The sequence below is a fragment of the Triturus cristatus genome, chromosome 5_1 (genome assembly GCF_964204655.1).
Source record: "Triturus cristatus chromosome 5_1, aTriCri1.1, whole genome shotgun sequence".
Classification (NCBI taxonomy): domain Eukaryota; kingdom Metazoa; phylum Chordata; class Amphibia; order Caudata; family Salamandridae; genus Triturus; species Triturus cristatus.
Window position 1 is genome coordinate 783,278,494 of NC_140587.1, and position 16,057 is coordinate 783,294,550.

At 50.8% G+C, this 16,057-nt stretch overlaps 1 protein-coding gene across 2 annotated transcripts in view; it reads left to right on the forward strand.

Annotated features, from left to right (window-relative positions):
• ROCK1 (Rho associated coiled-coil containing protein kinase 1) overlaps positions 1 to 16,057 on the forward strand; it is a 1,783,501-nt gene that overhangs the window by 1,571,110 nt on the left and 196,334 nt on the right. For both annotated transcript variants that reach the window (XM_085605798.1, XM_085605799.1), the window contains exon 30: positions 14,981 to 15,059. In XM_085605798.1, coding sequence (XP_085461924.1) covers positions 14,981 to 15,059 — 79 coding nt within the window. The remainder of the gene's footprint in view (positions 1 to 14,980; positions 15,060 to 16,057) is intronic.

Sequence of the window (16,057 nt, forward strand, 5' to 3'; positions counted from 1 at the left end):
AGCCCTGGCAGTCCTGGTGCACTTTACTAGGGGCGGATAGTAAACCAAATAAGCCAAACATGGACACCAATCAATGTATACACTTTTCAAAAGGGAGCACTTGCACTGTGGCACTGATTAGCAGTTGCACAGTGCCCTGAGCAGCTAACACCAACAAAACACAATGAGGCACATCAGCAAAAAGTGGAAGGGAAACTCACGCCATGGTGCCAGATCTAACACCCGTCAATGGGTTGAACCCTGGCTCGATCTCCCCAGCACCGCAGAGAACACATGTGAGAAAATGGGGTGTATTATATGGTGTGGTTGTGCGACCTCACCTTGTAATACACTTTGTAAGAAGCTGGCTCTCTACATAGTGTGCTAAAAAGGAGTACACTATGCAGAGAGTCCAATGGGTCCCCAATTGGTTTACAGAAGCTAAAGTAGATAAGACTAGTAGTGTCTTTCGTGGTAGTGCGGGCGAGCAGTTAGGCTTATCGGAGGGTAGTGCCAAGCATTTGTTGTACTCACAGAGACAATGAATGAGAGACACACTCAAAGAATAAATGAGGGACCCAATTGGAAAATTAAACTTCTTTTTGTATGTTTTGTAAAACCAAGAACCTCGTTCAAAAGTAAATATTGTTTTTGTTAAACATATCTGATAGAGACATCTAGACGCATATTCCTTACCTTAAAATTTTCCGCAGGCACCAGACTGGATCCGGATAATGTTTTCAGCATACCTCTGCGCGTTGGTAGAGTGTGTCGCTTGACTCCGTAGTGATGAGGACCATTGGATGTGATGTTGATGAAGTTCGTATATAGCCCCCCGACGCATTGATGTCAGTTTCTTCTTTTCCTTGCTTACAACGCTGTTCCTCAGGCAGTTTTTAGGCCTACCTTGATATTTCCGATGAATGGAAAAGTGTGCTTTTAAACTATCTCTCATGTCCATGGGGTTCAAGCCTTGCAAGTTCTGTGATCAACCAATGTCTGCCATGGACTCTCACTCTATTTTTATATGGTGCCTGGGGGAGCACCATAACTCTGAGGAGTGCAACTCCAGTTGCCAACTTTGCCCGAAGGTGCTGAGGGAATGTTGAATGAAGCTCCTAGTGGCCTGGATGTCGCAGTCTTCTACGGCTTCCTGTCGACCTCTGCCTCTTTCACGCTCCATGGACTGCCCGCGAACCCATTCCAGCAGCCGTTCCCGTGGACGTCACTCTCCATTGATGCCCCGAGGTAAGTCACGATGCAGGCGGTGAAAGTTGTGGCACCCCGACTTCACTGTACAAAGCCTCCGTCTGATCTTCGATTGAAGAGTCAGTGCACTCGTCTACCCAGCGCCTCACTACCTTCCCTGGAGCCAGAGTGACACAGACCCAAATGCGAGAATATTACAATTTTCTTCATACTGTATTTGGGTCTTAACCTTCCCTTGGGCCCCAAGAAGGTGCGAGGAGCCGTGACTGTGTCCACGACGGCGGCTTCACCCTCTGCCTCGGCCTTTGGATTTCAAATCTGTTTCAACACTGGTGCACAGTACTTCGGGGTTACCACCTTTGGCGCCAGGGTCCAATGGTCCGACTCTGACGGTGCCATCGGTGGCACTCAACGCTGCACCACTTCCAATTTCCGATGCCGAGAAATCCCCTGTACAGTGTCAGATGCGGCGCCGGTGGAGTTACCTGTCTGAGCAACACAATTTTGGAGGTGAGGGAGACGAATTGGGGTTTCCCCACCCCTTCTCTGACACTGCCCAACCTCCTCTGGAGGACAGCTGGCTCACTGTGTTGTGTGAGGCTAGGGGCTTGAAGTCTTCCCCAGCCTTGGGCCTCCTTTCTCCTCCTGGCATCGCTACAGAGGTGAGTCACTTTCTGGCTGACATGCTCAGGTGAGTTTTGGTGGTTTTGAATTTGCCACTTAACTTCAGTGGAAATGATGACTGATACCTTACTTGGTATCCTCCATCAGGGGCAAACAGGGGTAGAGCCTGTGCTTATTTATAGTGAAACTATATTTGATATTTTGTTGGGGGCTTGGGCTAAACCCGATACTGGGTCCTGTGTAGATTGCTCTATTTCTCACAGTCACTGTCCGGCCACCGTGATCTACCCTGTAATCTCCGGCATCCTACTCATCACAGTTTTGTGGCTGCCCAAAATCTCAACTACCTTCCTATTGTCCCTCCAGAGAGAGAGAGGTCAGAAGACTAGACACTTGTGTCTGGTATATTTTCTCCTCCACCAGTTCTGCTCTGTGATCCTCCAATTCTTGCGTTCTCTGACGCTTTTCCTATACATTGTGGGATTTATTGGCAGGTCTGCTGCCCTCCCTTCTGGATGAGACCTGGAAAGACCTTGCCCCGTTAGTACTGCATGGGCAGTAAGCAACTAAATTAATCATTCCATGTGGTATGGACTCCAATGACTGTAGGTCGGACTATGGCTTCTTCGGTGGCACTATGTCGGCATGCCTGGTTGCTCCCCGCGGGGTTTTCGGAGGCTGTCACACCACCTAAATTGACATGCCCTATGATGCAGTCCCTCTATTCAGCGCCCATACCAACTGCATTACAGCGGTTTCGGGACAGTCAGAGCGGTGCAGCCTCTTAATTCTGTTTACTCTCTACATCTGTTGTAGGAGGCTGAATTAGTATATGGTGCACACACATTTAAGTGATGCACCTTGCACTAATTCAGAAAACCCTGATGGCGTTTTTAGTGGTCTTTGATAACCATAGAAAGCTCTCAACTTTGTAGCTGTGGAGAGCAGCCTTCAGGCTTACCTTGAAGGCGTGTAAAGCAGCTTGTTTTACCAACTTCAATCAATAGTTTAAATTACATGAAAAAGGACCACACAGTGTTTACATTAAAAAAAGTATTTATTACACAACACAATCACTAACACATTGGTATATCTTCTACCCCGAGATATCAACACAATACACAAGAAAACTTTGAAATATTCAGGTAAGTAGGACAAATATACACTGGTTTCCAGGGGGAGACCAAACCATGTATCTGATAGAGACTACTAGCCGCAGATGTCTTAATGTAGAATTATCCCCAGGCGTGAGACTGGACCCGGAAAATGATCTTGTCCCAGCATCTCTGCGCGTTGGGGGGTGGTACCACGCGACTCCGCCCCGCCATCTTCCGCGGGCGTGACAGCGAGGTCACATAAGTCCAACCCTGGCACGCTGACGTCAGTTTCCTTCTTTTCCGCATACCATGCGGATCCGGATCGCGTCCCTAGCCTGTTTTCAGGCCTTGTTTTCACGCTTTGCGTTTCCTTTGGGAAAAGTGTGCAAATGCCTTGGGCTTCAGGACGTGCTCGTCTTGCACGCGCCAGATGTCGGCGACGGACCCTCACCCCATTTGTATGTGGTGTTTGGGTGAGCACCATGACTCCACGGACTGCGAGGCTTGTCAGAAGATGAAGTCGAAGTCCCGGCGGGAGTGCCGGATGAAATTCCTCTCGGCTTGCATGTCCAGGTCGGCGGCGTCACCGCGTCTGTCCCCACGCGGCAGGGTTCAAGCACCGCCGCTTCCGTCTCCGACATCGTCCCTCTCCGAGGCTGCAAGGGCGTCGCTCGCCTGTTGGTAAGTGTCGCAGCTTGTCCCCGAGGCCCGGTCCCCACCCTGTGGGGGGCGCGTGTTCTCTGCGGGTCGTGCGGCCTCGCGCGTCTCCACCCTACACGCCGTTTGCCGGTGTGGGGGCGACCAGAGCCCAATGCTGCAGGCCTCCTCCTCGTCCTGGGACGTCTGCGGATCCCTTGTCATGTGCTGGGCCTTCTGCGTCGACGGCTGTGAGAAGTTGGCCTGGTCTATGATGTTCACTAGTTAAAGTGACCACCTTGTACCATGCCAAGCAACCCTTATGGTGTGGTTGTAAGTTAACCTTTTCGGACTAGCTGCCCTAGTGGTGTAGCGTAGGCTAAGCAGTCTTTGAGGCTAAACTCGTTAAAGCGTGTTAAGCAAGCTGTTTTACCATATGTAACCCCCCTTTATACCAATGAAAGGACACCACACAGATATATATTCAAAATATATATGTATTTATTACTCAAAGTATCCCCTAGACTCTTTATGAGCACAGGAGCACAAATCGTTAAACAAGAAAGTATTACAATATACAGAAGTTGCACTTTATATGGGCCCTGGTGGCCGATCAAACCATATACTAAAATAGTGGTATAAGTACCACGAACAGGAAAGGGAAAAGGCCTAGGGCCTCTAGAATCGCTGGGCCTACAAGGAGCTAACGTTAGTTAGTGACCAGGAGGTCCACGGGTCGCGTGTGCAGTGAGGAAAATTACACGCGGGCTCCCATAGGTTTTCAATGGGTGCGTAAAAGTTCAAAAGTTACTGCTAGAAGGGTCTTCTGGATGGACTACGAACTTAAGACTTAAAACACAGACACTAGAGATGTTTCTCTACACTTGGGCACCGGAGTGCCAGCTTTACCTCACCCACAGGAAGCGGGTGCATAGGTCTCGAAGTGCGTCGGGTTTCGTCTATCTGTTCAATGGAGCCTGATGACAAAGATGCTGCAGGCGGTCGGTCCAAAAGAGATGCGGTGGATCCAAGAGTGGATCGGAGTTGTAGAAGACCTGAAAGCAGAGGGGACAGTGTTCACAGTCACTAGCAAGTGACCGGCGTGGCACCAGGTAGGTACCAGGCGATGTCGGGTGCAAACAGGTGATGAGGTGTAGCTTGTCTCCGCAGCCACGTGGTCCCTGAAGGTCGACGACGTCCAGGAGTCGGTTCACGAGCTGTCCCACGCAGGCTCTCGCTGTCGGCGGTGTCGGCGACTCGAAGGAAGCAAACAAGCCTTGGCAAAAGCAGAAGTCGTGAAGAATGAAGAAAGCTGATTGTTCTGACCAGCAAGGTCAGAGGGGCTGCTCCTTTGGAGAGAAGCTGGGGCCAGTCTGGAGCAACCAGACCAGCGTCGTAGATTTCAAGGTTCGTCGCCAAACTGGCCACTAGCCAACGGGCCAGGGACCGGGCAGGAGCGTCCAGATGCAAAGTGCAGAGGGGCCCCACGCAGATCGTGGAGATGCTGGAGGGCTCACCTTTGGTGCAGATGCTGCTCTGATGTTGGGCTTCTCAGGACCCAAAGCACAACTTGGAGGGAGTCTCTGTTGTCGCGCTTGCAGCTTGTCGTGGGTCTTTCAAGATGGCTGGCTCCACGTGTCTCGGTGCCTCCACGGGTTCCTTCTTTTCAGGGATTGTGGATCGGGCGGTGAGAGGTCTGGAGGTCCAGGTCTTGTCAGGCTCTGGGCTCGGGCTCAGGCAGGAGGCGGCGGCAAAGCAGACGTCGAGTAGCTGGTTGGTGCTTGCGTTAGCAAGATGGTCACCCCCTGACCATAGGGGAGATTTCCTTCTGTCCTCTGTGCAGCAGAGCGTCGAAGTTCCCGTCTTCTTCTTGTAGTTAAGTTGATTCCAGGATGTCTGAAGTCTTAGGACACAGCTCCTACCTTTAAGCGGATTCTAGGGGCCGGACTACCTGCTAGGTCCCTCCCTAAGGGAGGGACCAGGAAGGGGTGTGGTTACACCCCCAATCCTTTGTCCAGCTCGCCCCAGGTCTGGGGCTGGTGTGCCCCAAGACCGGTTTGAACTGGCATATGCACCGAGGCTCCTTGTGAGCCTCAGGCATGTCTGATTCTATTCAAGCCCTACCTGACCAATACACAAAATCCTGTCTGGGGTGGTGCACGCACCTCCCCTGGCAGGAAACCCTTTGTCCACGTCTCCCAAGCTGGAAGGACTCCCAGCAGCAGGAGGGCAGACTTGTGTCTGTGGTGGCAGCATCCATTTTTTGGAGCTGAGGCTATGTCTGATTTTACCCGGGTTTCGGGTACTATACATGTCGTGTCCCTCTAGAAGGGTGGAATGCTAACCCCGTCGCCAGAATTGGCGAGGGGTTAGTATTCCAATTCGTATGACACCTTACTCGGCATGTTTTGATAAAGCCAAACCAAAGATAGCATTTAACCGCGAGGTTCATAATGCACTTAAGAGTATATGGTATGGCGATATCTGGAAACGGTAGAAGGAAGTTGTTCCTACCACTGTAGACAGGCTCAGCTCATGCCAGAGCACCATCTCACATGGAACCAAGCACTCTGCCTTCAGGATTGTTAAGGCCTGCCATAGGAGTGACTTATAGGTTAACATGTGTCCCATTTAAGGTTAGGTATAGGTATACTACACCCAAGTAAGAGGTGGTTACACCAACTTACCCCAGCTGAGTGATCAGCCAGATGTGTCAAATTGCTAGGCCAGGGCAGGGGTGGCACAATACATGCTTCAGCCCCTGGTAGGCCGTAGATACACCAATGCCCTGGGTACCTAGTGTACACTGGTACAGGGGCTCACAGGGTGATCCAATTCCAATTGGGTATGCACCTAGGGTCCATGGAGTCCATTTTAAAGAGAGAGCAAATGGGCTGAGATCCTGAATGGCAGGATCTCAGGCCAACTAAGTCGAAAAACCAGCTAGACACTAGGCAAAAAGTTGGGGGTAACCATAGTCCGATATCCACCTTCCTACAACGGCGGCTCCGGCACCTGCAGGTTCGGCTTCAGGTCTTGGAGATGTGGTGTCGTCGGGGTGCGGCCCTACGGGGTTCCCCCCTTCGGACCACGGTGCCTCTGCCTCACTGCAAACCCCCGTGGGGGTTGTAGGAGAGTAGGGTCTGCTTTCTATGTTCACTCCCACTTTTTGCTTTTGCTTTACTGGTTTTCGACTTAGATGTGGCTGTGGGCCTGCTAATCAGACCCACAGCTCTGCTGTTCTCTCTCTAAATTAATACTATGTACTTTAGGTGCATAACCCATTTGGATAGGATCACCTTATTGGCCCCTGTACAGTGTACCTTAGGTACCCAGGGCATAGGTGTACCCTAGGCCTACCAGGGGCTGCAGCATGTATTATGCCACCCCTGGCTTGGCCTTCCATTATGACACAACTGGCTGATCACTCAGCTGGGGCAAGGTCGTGTAATCACTCCTTGCTTAGGTGTAGTATTCCTATACCTATCTTACATATAGACACATGTGTACCTATTAGCCACTCCTATGGCAGGCCTTAACAATCCTGGAGGCAGAGTGCTTGGTAACATGTGAGATGGTGCTCTAGCATGAGCTGAGCCTGTCTGCAGCTTTCGGAACCATGTCCTTATAGCTGTTCTATGATCTAGCCTAGCATATACTCTTAAAGTGCCTTATAATCTTAAACGGTTATGGTAACTATGGTTTGGCTTTATCAAAACATGTCGTGTAAGGTGTCTAACACTTTGGAATAATACCCCCATCCCATTTCTGGGGATGAGGATATTATCGCTCCCTTCTAGAGGGAGAAGACATGTTGAAACCTACTTACCCGGTTAAAGTTAACCAGAGCCCCAGCATCACAAAATGGATGCTGCTGCCACGACACAAGTCTGACCTCCTGCTGCTGGGAGTGATCCCGGCAAGGGAGGCTTGGACAATAGGTTTCCTGCCTTGGGAGGTGCGAGTACCACCCCAGACAGGCCTTAGTGTATTGGGGCAGGGAGGGATGAATGAAACGAGACACTGCCCATGCATAGTCCAGTTCAAACCGGTGCTGGGGCACACCAGCACCAGTCCTGGCGCGAAACTGGACAAAGGGAAGGGGGTGTAACCACCCCCCTCCCAGGTCCCACCCATAAATCGTGACCTAGCAGGCAACCCAGCCCCCCAGATTAGTATAAGAGTGGTAGCTGGGCCCCAGGAGATTTGATTATCCTGAACCTGCAACTTGAACAGAAACTCTGGACCTTCGACATTTGACGAAAGAAGAAGACTGAAGAATCTCCCTTGTGGCCAAGGAGTGGCTACCCTGTGCAAACAGGCACCATCAAGAGACTACCCTTTGCTTTGCTGAAGTTCTACAAGGGACCGACTGCAGAGCCTGACCGGAGCCTTGACTTTTAGACTTCTCCGACCCTGATCCACATCCACAGCCGAGCTGAGATCCGTGGAGGCTACCTGGGAAAAGTGGCGAGTGTCTTCCAGCGCAGCTTCTGAGGTACCCTCGAAGTTGTGCACCGGGGATTGAGAAGCCCCAACCACCATCTGCACCGAAGATCAGCCCCCCACACTCCACGAGTCCTGCGTGGGGCCCTTCTGCATTTTCCTGCTTGCCGCGTCTGTCTGGTTGCTTGCCCGTTGGCTAACGGCCTTTGTGACGACACACCTTGAAATCTTCACTGCTGGTTTGGCTCCTCCAGACTGGCTCCCGCTTCTTTGTAAAAGAGAAGCACCCCAGACCTTCCTGGTCTGCACCAGAAGCAAGTCCTCCGTTCTTCGTGGGTTCCGCTTGCCAAGGCTTGGTGAGTCCTAGTTCGACTTCGACGCCGCCGACAGCAAGAGCCTTTGTGGGACAGCTCGCCTCCTGGTCGTCCTCGACATCTCCTGGTACCCGTGGCTGCAGCGACAAGCTTCACCCTTCACCTGCAATCTTCATGTCATCGCCTGGTTCCTTCCTGGTTCCACGTGGTCACTGGCTAGTGACCTTGACTCTGTCCCTTCTGCTTGCAGGTATCCTTCCTTCTTGATTCCGGCCTTGGGATCCACCGGACACTCTGCACTGTCTGCCTGTCAGCAACTTTCCTTCAGGCATCCATAGAAGTCCACGACGAAACCCGACGCAAGTTCACACCTATGCACCCGCAGCCTGTGGGCTAGGTAACTTGGGTACTTCGGTGCTCACAAGGGTAGTGACTATCCTAGGGTCTAGTTTCCGAGTCTCGACTTCCTAGTTGCTTCAGAAGTGTCCTAAAACTGCTTATTTCAGAACTGTACTATTTCTATCGACTATACGCATTACGCGTGAGTGTTTCCACTCTGCACCTGAATCCCGTGGGCCTCCCACTTCCTAACTGTTGGTAGTGTAGTGTAGCCCCAGCGATTGCCTAGGCCTATTCTATTTCCGTGACAGTGGTCCTTATACCACTTCTTTAGTATATGGTTTGCGTGGCCCCTCTAATCTCATAAAGAGTGCTGAGGGTTTGACTAGAATAAATACACTTTATTTTATATATATATATCTGTTGTGGTGTCCTTTCATTTGGTATTCAAGGGATTATATATGGTATCACAGCTGGCTTCACATGCCATTCAGAGTTTAGCCTAAGACTGCTCTTGTCCATGCTACCACTAGGATAGCTGGTCTATAAGGTTGACTTTACAACCAATCACCATAAGGGTTGTTTGGACTGATATAAGGTGTACACTAGAACTAGTGACATCATACATCAGGCCAACTTCTCACAGTCGTCTCCCACCTCCAGACTACGGCGGATCTCCTGCATTTGCTGGGGTTTTCCATCAACGTGCCAAAGTCACACCTGAGCCCCTCTCAGAAGCTCCTCTTCATCGGAGCGGGTCTCGATTCGGCGCAGTTCCGGGTTCATCCGCCGGAACAGCGGGCCCGGGATATACAGGCCCTGATTCCCATCTTTCGGCCTCTATCCTGGGTTTCGGTCAGGCTAGTGTTGCGGCTTCTGGGGCTGATGGCCTCCTGCATCCTACTAGTGCATCACGCCAGGCGGCGCATGCGGGCTCTGCAGTGGGACCTGAAGTTTCAGTGGGCCCAGCATCACGGCAACCTGTCCGACCATGTCTTGATCTCGGAGGGCACTGCACAGCAGTTGCAGTGGTGGCTCACGGACCGCGATTAGGTCACGGGCAAGAGCCTCTCCCTACCCCTACTGGAGCATGTCGTAGTGACGGATGCGTCCCTCCTGGGATGGGGTGGCCATATGGGAGAGGCGGAGATCAGAGGCCTCTGGTCTCCGGCGGAGTCTCGCCTCTACATCAACTTGTTGGAGCTGAGAGCGATCCGACTTGCATCGAAAGCCTTCCTTCCCTCTGTCCGGGGAAGTGTCGTGCAGGTGTTCACGGACAACACCACCGCCATGTGGTATTGCAACAAACAGGGCGGGGTGGGGTCGTGGACCCTTTGTTAGGAGGCTCTGCGCCTCTGGACATGGCTGGAACACCAGGGCATCACCCTGGTGGTTCAGCATCTGGCGGGCTCTCTGAACGCCAGAGCAGACGAACTCAGCCGCCGGTGCATGATGGATCACGAATGGCGTCTGAACTCCGAGGTGGCGCAAGGTCTCTTTCAGCAGTGGGGAGAGCCTTGGTTGGATCTATTCGCCACCGACGAGAACGCGCAATGTCAGCAGTTCTGCGCGTTGGAATTTCCAAGGCGGCACTCGCTCGGCGACGCTTTTCGTCGCGAATGGAGTTGCAGTCTGTTGAACGCCTTTCCGCCTATACCACTTCTGCCCAGAGTGCTGAAGAAGATCAGGCGCGACCGGGCCCAAGTCATCTTGGTGGCTCCGGATTGGGCACGAAGGTACTGGTATCCCGAGCTACTCAGTATGTTGACCGATCCTCCGATACGTCTGCCCCTTCGGGAGGATCTTCTGTCGCAGCAGCAGGGGACGGTCCTCCACCCGAACCTGTCCAGCCACCACCTCCATGCGTGGAGATTGAGCGGCGGCAGTTGATGCCATTTGACTTGCCTCCTGAAGTCTGTGATGTCATTCTGGCAGCCAGGCGTCCCTCCACAAAGACGGTATACGCCTGCCGGTGGAACAAGTTTGTGGCATGGTGCACAGCAAAGGCTGTGGATCCCCTTTCCGCCCCTCTTTCTGAGGTTCTCCTCTTTCTTCTTTCTTTGGTCCGGCAGGGCTCTGCCCTGGGCACCTTGAAAGGTTATCTTGCTGCCATCTCTGCCTTCTTACGGCTTCCTGATCAGCCCTCTCTTTTCAAGTCCCCTGTAGTGTCACGCTTTCTTAAAGGCATTACTCACACGTTCCCTCCTGTCCCTTTCGTAATGCCTCAGTGGGACTTGAATCTTGTCTTAACATTCCTGATGTGCGCTCCCTTTGAGCCTCTTCACAATTGTCCTCTTCGTCTTCTCACTCTTAAGACTGCTTTCCTGGTAGCCATCACCTCGGCTAGACGGGTGAGTGAGCTCCAGGCTCTTTCGTCAAAGCCTCCTTTTCTATCTGTTCATCCGGACAAGGTTGTCCTTCGGCCTTGTCCTTCCTTTCTACCGAAAGGGGTGACCCCCTTTCATCTTGGGCAATCTGTCACCTTGCCCACCTTCTTTCCGTCTCCGCATCCTTCCAAAGAGGAAGAGCGGCTCCACCGTCTGGACCCAAAACGTGCGCTCTCCTTTTATTTGGACCGCACGAAACAGTTCCGAGTGGACGACCAGTTTTTCGTTGGCTACGTGGGTGCAAAGAAGGGAAAAGCTGTACACAAACGGACCATCTCCCGGTGGGTCGTTTTGTGTATAAAAATCTGTTATTCCTTGGCAAAAAAGGACCCTCCTGTTGGGCTGCGAGCCCATTCTACTCGAGCCACGGCGGCTACTACTGCTTTGGGATGGGGAGTCCCTTTGCAGGACATCTGTCAGGCGGCGACGTGGGCTTCGCTGCACACGTTTGCCAGGCATTATTGCCTTGACAGCCAAGTCCGGAGGGATGGCTTCTTTGGCCGTTCTGTCCTCCAGGACTTTCTGGTGTGATCTTGGTTTGCAGACCCACCACTGGGGTTGGTATTGCTTGGGTATCTAGTCTAAGGTGAGGAATCTAACGTGTTACTTACCTTCGGTAACGATGTATCTGTAAGAAACATTAGTTAGTTAGATTCCTCACCGACCCACCCATCCTCCCCGTTCTGCGAACTGACATCTAGGGTTAAGGCTATTCCTTTCAGGGCCCTAGATTTTTTGGCACCAGTGTCAGTCTCTTGCATGGCTCTGCGTTCCTGGCGCGGAAAGCTATGTACAAGAACTGACGTCAGCGCGCGAGGGCGGCGTCTAAGTACTCCGACGTCATTCCGGCGCACGACGCCAACGACGGACGCGGAGCCGCAGACGACGCCTAGCGACGCGCAAGGGGTATTGCTACAAAAATCTTCCGGATCCAGTCTGACGCCTGGGGATATTCTAAGGTGAGGAATCTAACTAACTAATGTTTCTTACAGATACATCGTTACCGAAGGTAAGTAACTTGTTCGTCAGGCAGCTACGTGGGCCTTGCTGCACACGTTTACCAAGCAATACTGCCTTGACAGTCAGGTCCGGATAGACTGCTTCTTTAGCCGTTCTGTGCTCCGTGATTTTCTGGTGTAATCTTGTTCGCGGACCCATCACCGGGGTTGGTATTGCTGGGGTATCTATTCTAAGATAAGGAATCAATCACTAACGTGTCTCTTTCAGATGCACAAGTTACTAGTTGTGTAACAATATATCTGTAAGAGACATTAGTTAGTGATAGATTCCTTACCGCCCCACCCATCCTCCCCGTTCTGCGAACTGATTACTAAGGTTAAGGTCATCCCCTTTTAGGGCCCTAGTTTTGTGCACCAAAGGTCAGTTTCTCGCATGACTGCGTTTCGGCGCTGAAAGTTGTGTACAGAACTGAAGTCAGCGCGCATGGGCGCCGCCTAATTAGCCTCCGTGACGTCATCCCGGCACGGACAATGCCAGTGACGGGCGTGGAGCCGCACGGCGCCACCTACTGGCACGCAGGGGTATTGCTAAGCAGAAAACTTTCCGGATCCAGTCTGACGCCTGGGGAATATTCTAAGGTAAGGAATCAATCACTGATGCTTATTACAGATATATCGTTACACAAGTAGTAACTTGTGCATTAAGAAAGTGGAATGTGAACTGCAAAGGAGAATGTGACTTAGAGCAGAAGACTCAGAGGAGCTGAGGAAACAAGGAACCACCCAAGGTGAGTACCCAGGAACCCCACGAAGACTATGTGCAGAGTGGAAACACAGCTGCGTGCTGAATGGAAGTCATTGGAAAAGTTGCGGTTGCCGATTTAAAGAAGAACCCCCCTTCCCGGAGGACACTGACTAAACCCTGTGGAAGACAGAAGGTGGGAGTGCCACCCCACCCGTGGATGACAGAGGAACCAGGTTACCTGCTCCAGGCAAGCAGAGTGCATAGGGGTGAAATGACGTAGGAACCTGCTGTAGACAACGATGTGAGACTTCAATGAAGATGTCTCCAGAGAAAACTGAAGGAGTTTAATGGAATTGAAGAGTTGATTCTTGAAGTGAAGAATTGCAAGCAGAGTGGACAGAGTCTAAGCCACTCGGAGGTGACCAGGAGGAATGGAAGCACAATGCCCACCAATGTCAAGAGGTTCAGAAGAGAAGACGGTGACCTTCTCGTTGCAGCTGTGAGGACCAGTTGCCGTGCACGAGCTGTCCCTCGGATGTCGGTGGTCAGTGTCCGGCAGGAGCACCAACAAGGCTTGGTAGCCACAACTGGCGTGGAGAACAAAAAGTAGCGAACGTTGGCACCAACAAGGTCCATGGGACTCACCAAATGCAGGAGAGTCAGAGCAGACCTTCAGCAAGCAGGAGAGCCTACTGAAGCAAAGGAAGACCCGCCAGAGGACCCACAGGCCAGAGGCACAGGAGTCGCAATAAGACCTCAAGCAGCTCACCAAAGTCAGAGATCCATGATGCAGGAAGAACTCTGTTCTTGAGGAATTCCGTGGGACTTCAGAAGCAGGAGACCGGTCTGCTTTGATGTGGTGCCTGCAGATACAGGGGAGTGATGCCTTCACTCCAAGAGAGATTACTTCGGATGTCCTTGATGCCCACACGCCTTTTGGAGAACCTGGATGAAGCACAGACGCAGAAATCTTGAACAGTGAGACCAGGAGCAGCAGGAGTCTTCCTTGATGCATTCTCGGTTCCAGTCAAAGCCCAAGTGTCCAGACAAAGCCAAGTGTCCAGACGTTCAAAGAGTGTCTTGGTTTTAGAGGTGAGTCTTGTTCCACGATGAATCTAAGGACCCACCCACAGGGGAGCCCTTAAGTACCCTAGGAAAAGGGGTCGGATTCCAACATGTTTGATTCCAAACATGACCACTTTCGGTTCAGCCATTTTATAGTTAGACATCTCGTAATGACTGATGTCCACTATGTATCTTGAAATGGCTGACTGCCCTTCGAAAGGCTGGAGTCCGGGTATGTAGAGGTGTCCTGCTCATACAGGGGCACCCTCACACTTGTAAGCACCCTGCCTTAGGGCTCTAAAGGCCTGCTGTATGGGTAACTTACCTATAGTACCGGCAGTGTGTGTGGGCATTGCACATAGGGTGTGCCAAATGTCATGATTTCAGAATGGCTTGCATTATTTCACGCATCCAGCAATGGCAATCTGGATGCAGATTGTATGTGGGGCCCTTAGGGTGGCAGATTATGATTCTGCCCTTAGGGACCTTCTTTAGTACCCGTGCCCTGGGTACCAGGGTCTTACAAGGTGGCTAAAGTCCATGTCAGTTGGATACATTCAACATTTGTATTGTTTTGTGGACAGAGTACTGGCACTGTGGCCTGGTTAGCAGAAACACAGTGCACTTCCAATCAAAAGCTTCAGTTCCAGGAGAAAAAAGTTGGGGGGGGAGGGGAGGAGGGCATGTCAAAAAGAGGCACTTTCCTACAGATAGAGTATCTACCAGAAAGAGTGTTAACAAAGGTAAGTAACTTATTATTCTGATTAATAGTCGTCATTACTCAGATTACTGATTTTCTCCCCTCTTAGAATGCAATTGGGTTTTTCTTTAACAGTTTTTAGTTGTACTGTGACTGGCTCTGCCTTCTTTCTTTGCATTTGGTGAGCAGATATACTAGGCTTAATTGGCATCATATGTCTTTATGGAGATACTGCATCACATTTGGTTGTGCCTGTGTCTCTTCCTCAACTGGAGTAATTTATGCCCCGCCTAATCACCCTTTGCTGGTATTGAATTTTTGTGGATCCTGTTTGTTGCCTTGCTAAATTGCACTAGGTAGTTAATTTGTAGGTAAGTAAAACAACCATTATAAAACTTACTCCTAAATGCAAGTATATTTTTCTCTGGTAACTTACTTTAATTTGATCTGTTATTAATTTACAAATTTTTATATTAACAGTAAACTTTTCCATGTCCGATCGGTAACCCAAGGAGATGTTTACCGAGCTGAAACTGAAGAAATCCCTCGTATATTTCAGGTAATCACATTCTAAATTATTGTATGCATTTGTTTCGGTCATGTTGTTGGATATTCTGTGCAGATGAATACTTTAGAATTGCTCATAAACTAACAATGAAAAGTATCCTGACCAGCATAACACCTTTGATATTTGATAAGGAAAACAGAAAAGTGGTTGGGAGGAGTATACTACCATTACATTGCAGATTTTACTTCTTGTGACTTTAGATCACAGATAAGTACAATTGGAGCTTCACATCATAGGTAAGTTTATCTGATAGAGCCTTCTAGCTGCAGATTCCTTAACTTAGAATTATCCCCAGGTGTCAGACTGGATCAGGAATTTTGTTTTTTGACCAGTACCCCTGTGCACCGGTATGTGATGTCAATCAGCTCCACGTGGTGTTGACAGCGTCATTCGCACTGGATGTGACATGTGTGGTGCCTTTATAGGAGCCAGCCCAGTGCCCTGACATCAATTCTTTTATTTCTGCACCAGTCAGTGCAGATCTTGAGAGAGCTGCCATTGAATCACTTGTTGACTGTGCTTTATCGACGTTTTGTCAAAGTTTATTTCGAGAGTTCTTCTCCTGGTGTGACAGTGATGTCTACTAGGAAGACCGGCTTCAAGACCTGCAGCACCTGTCATCAACAGATGTCGGAGTTGTACCCGCACCTTGTTTGCCTCTTGTACATGAATACCCGCTCCGATTTCCATGCCATGCCCCCCGAAGGCCTTGAATTAGTGATGCCTCAATGTCCTGGCTGCCCAACGAGTGACTCTCTTGATCTCGCTCAAGAGGAAGATCCCGGGATTGTCATGTTCCAAGTTGTCGGGCCATTTGGTTCAGTTCCACAAGAAGAAAAAAAGTCGAATAGGTCTTTGACTTCTCCTCTCCAGTCGGCCGACGGGACAAGGGAGCATCGACATTCAAGGCCTGGCTCCGTGGTGGACCAGCGCCTGGGTTGGCTCTGCACTTCCCCGAGTTTACGGGATCTGGAGCAACCCGGCTCAAC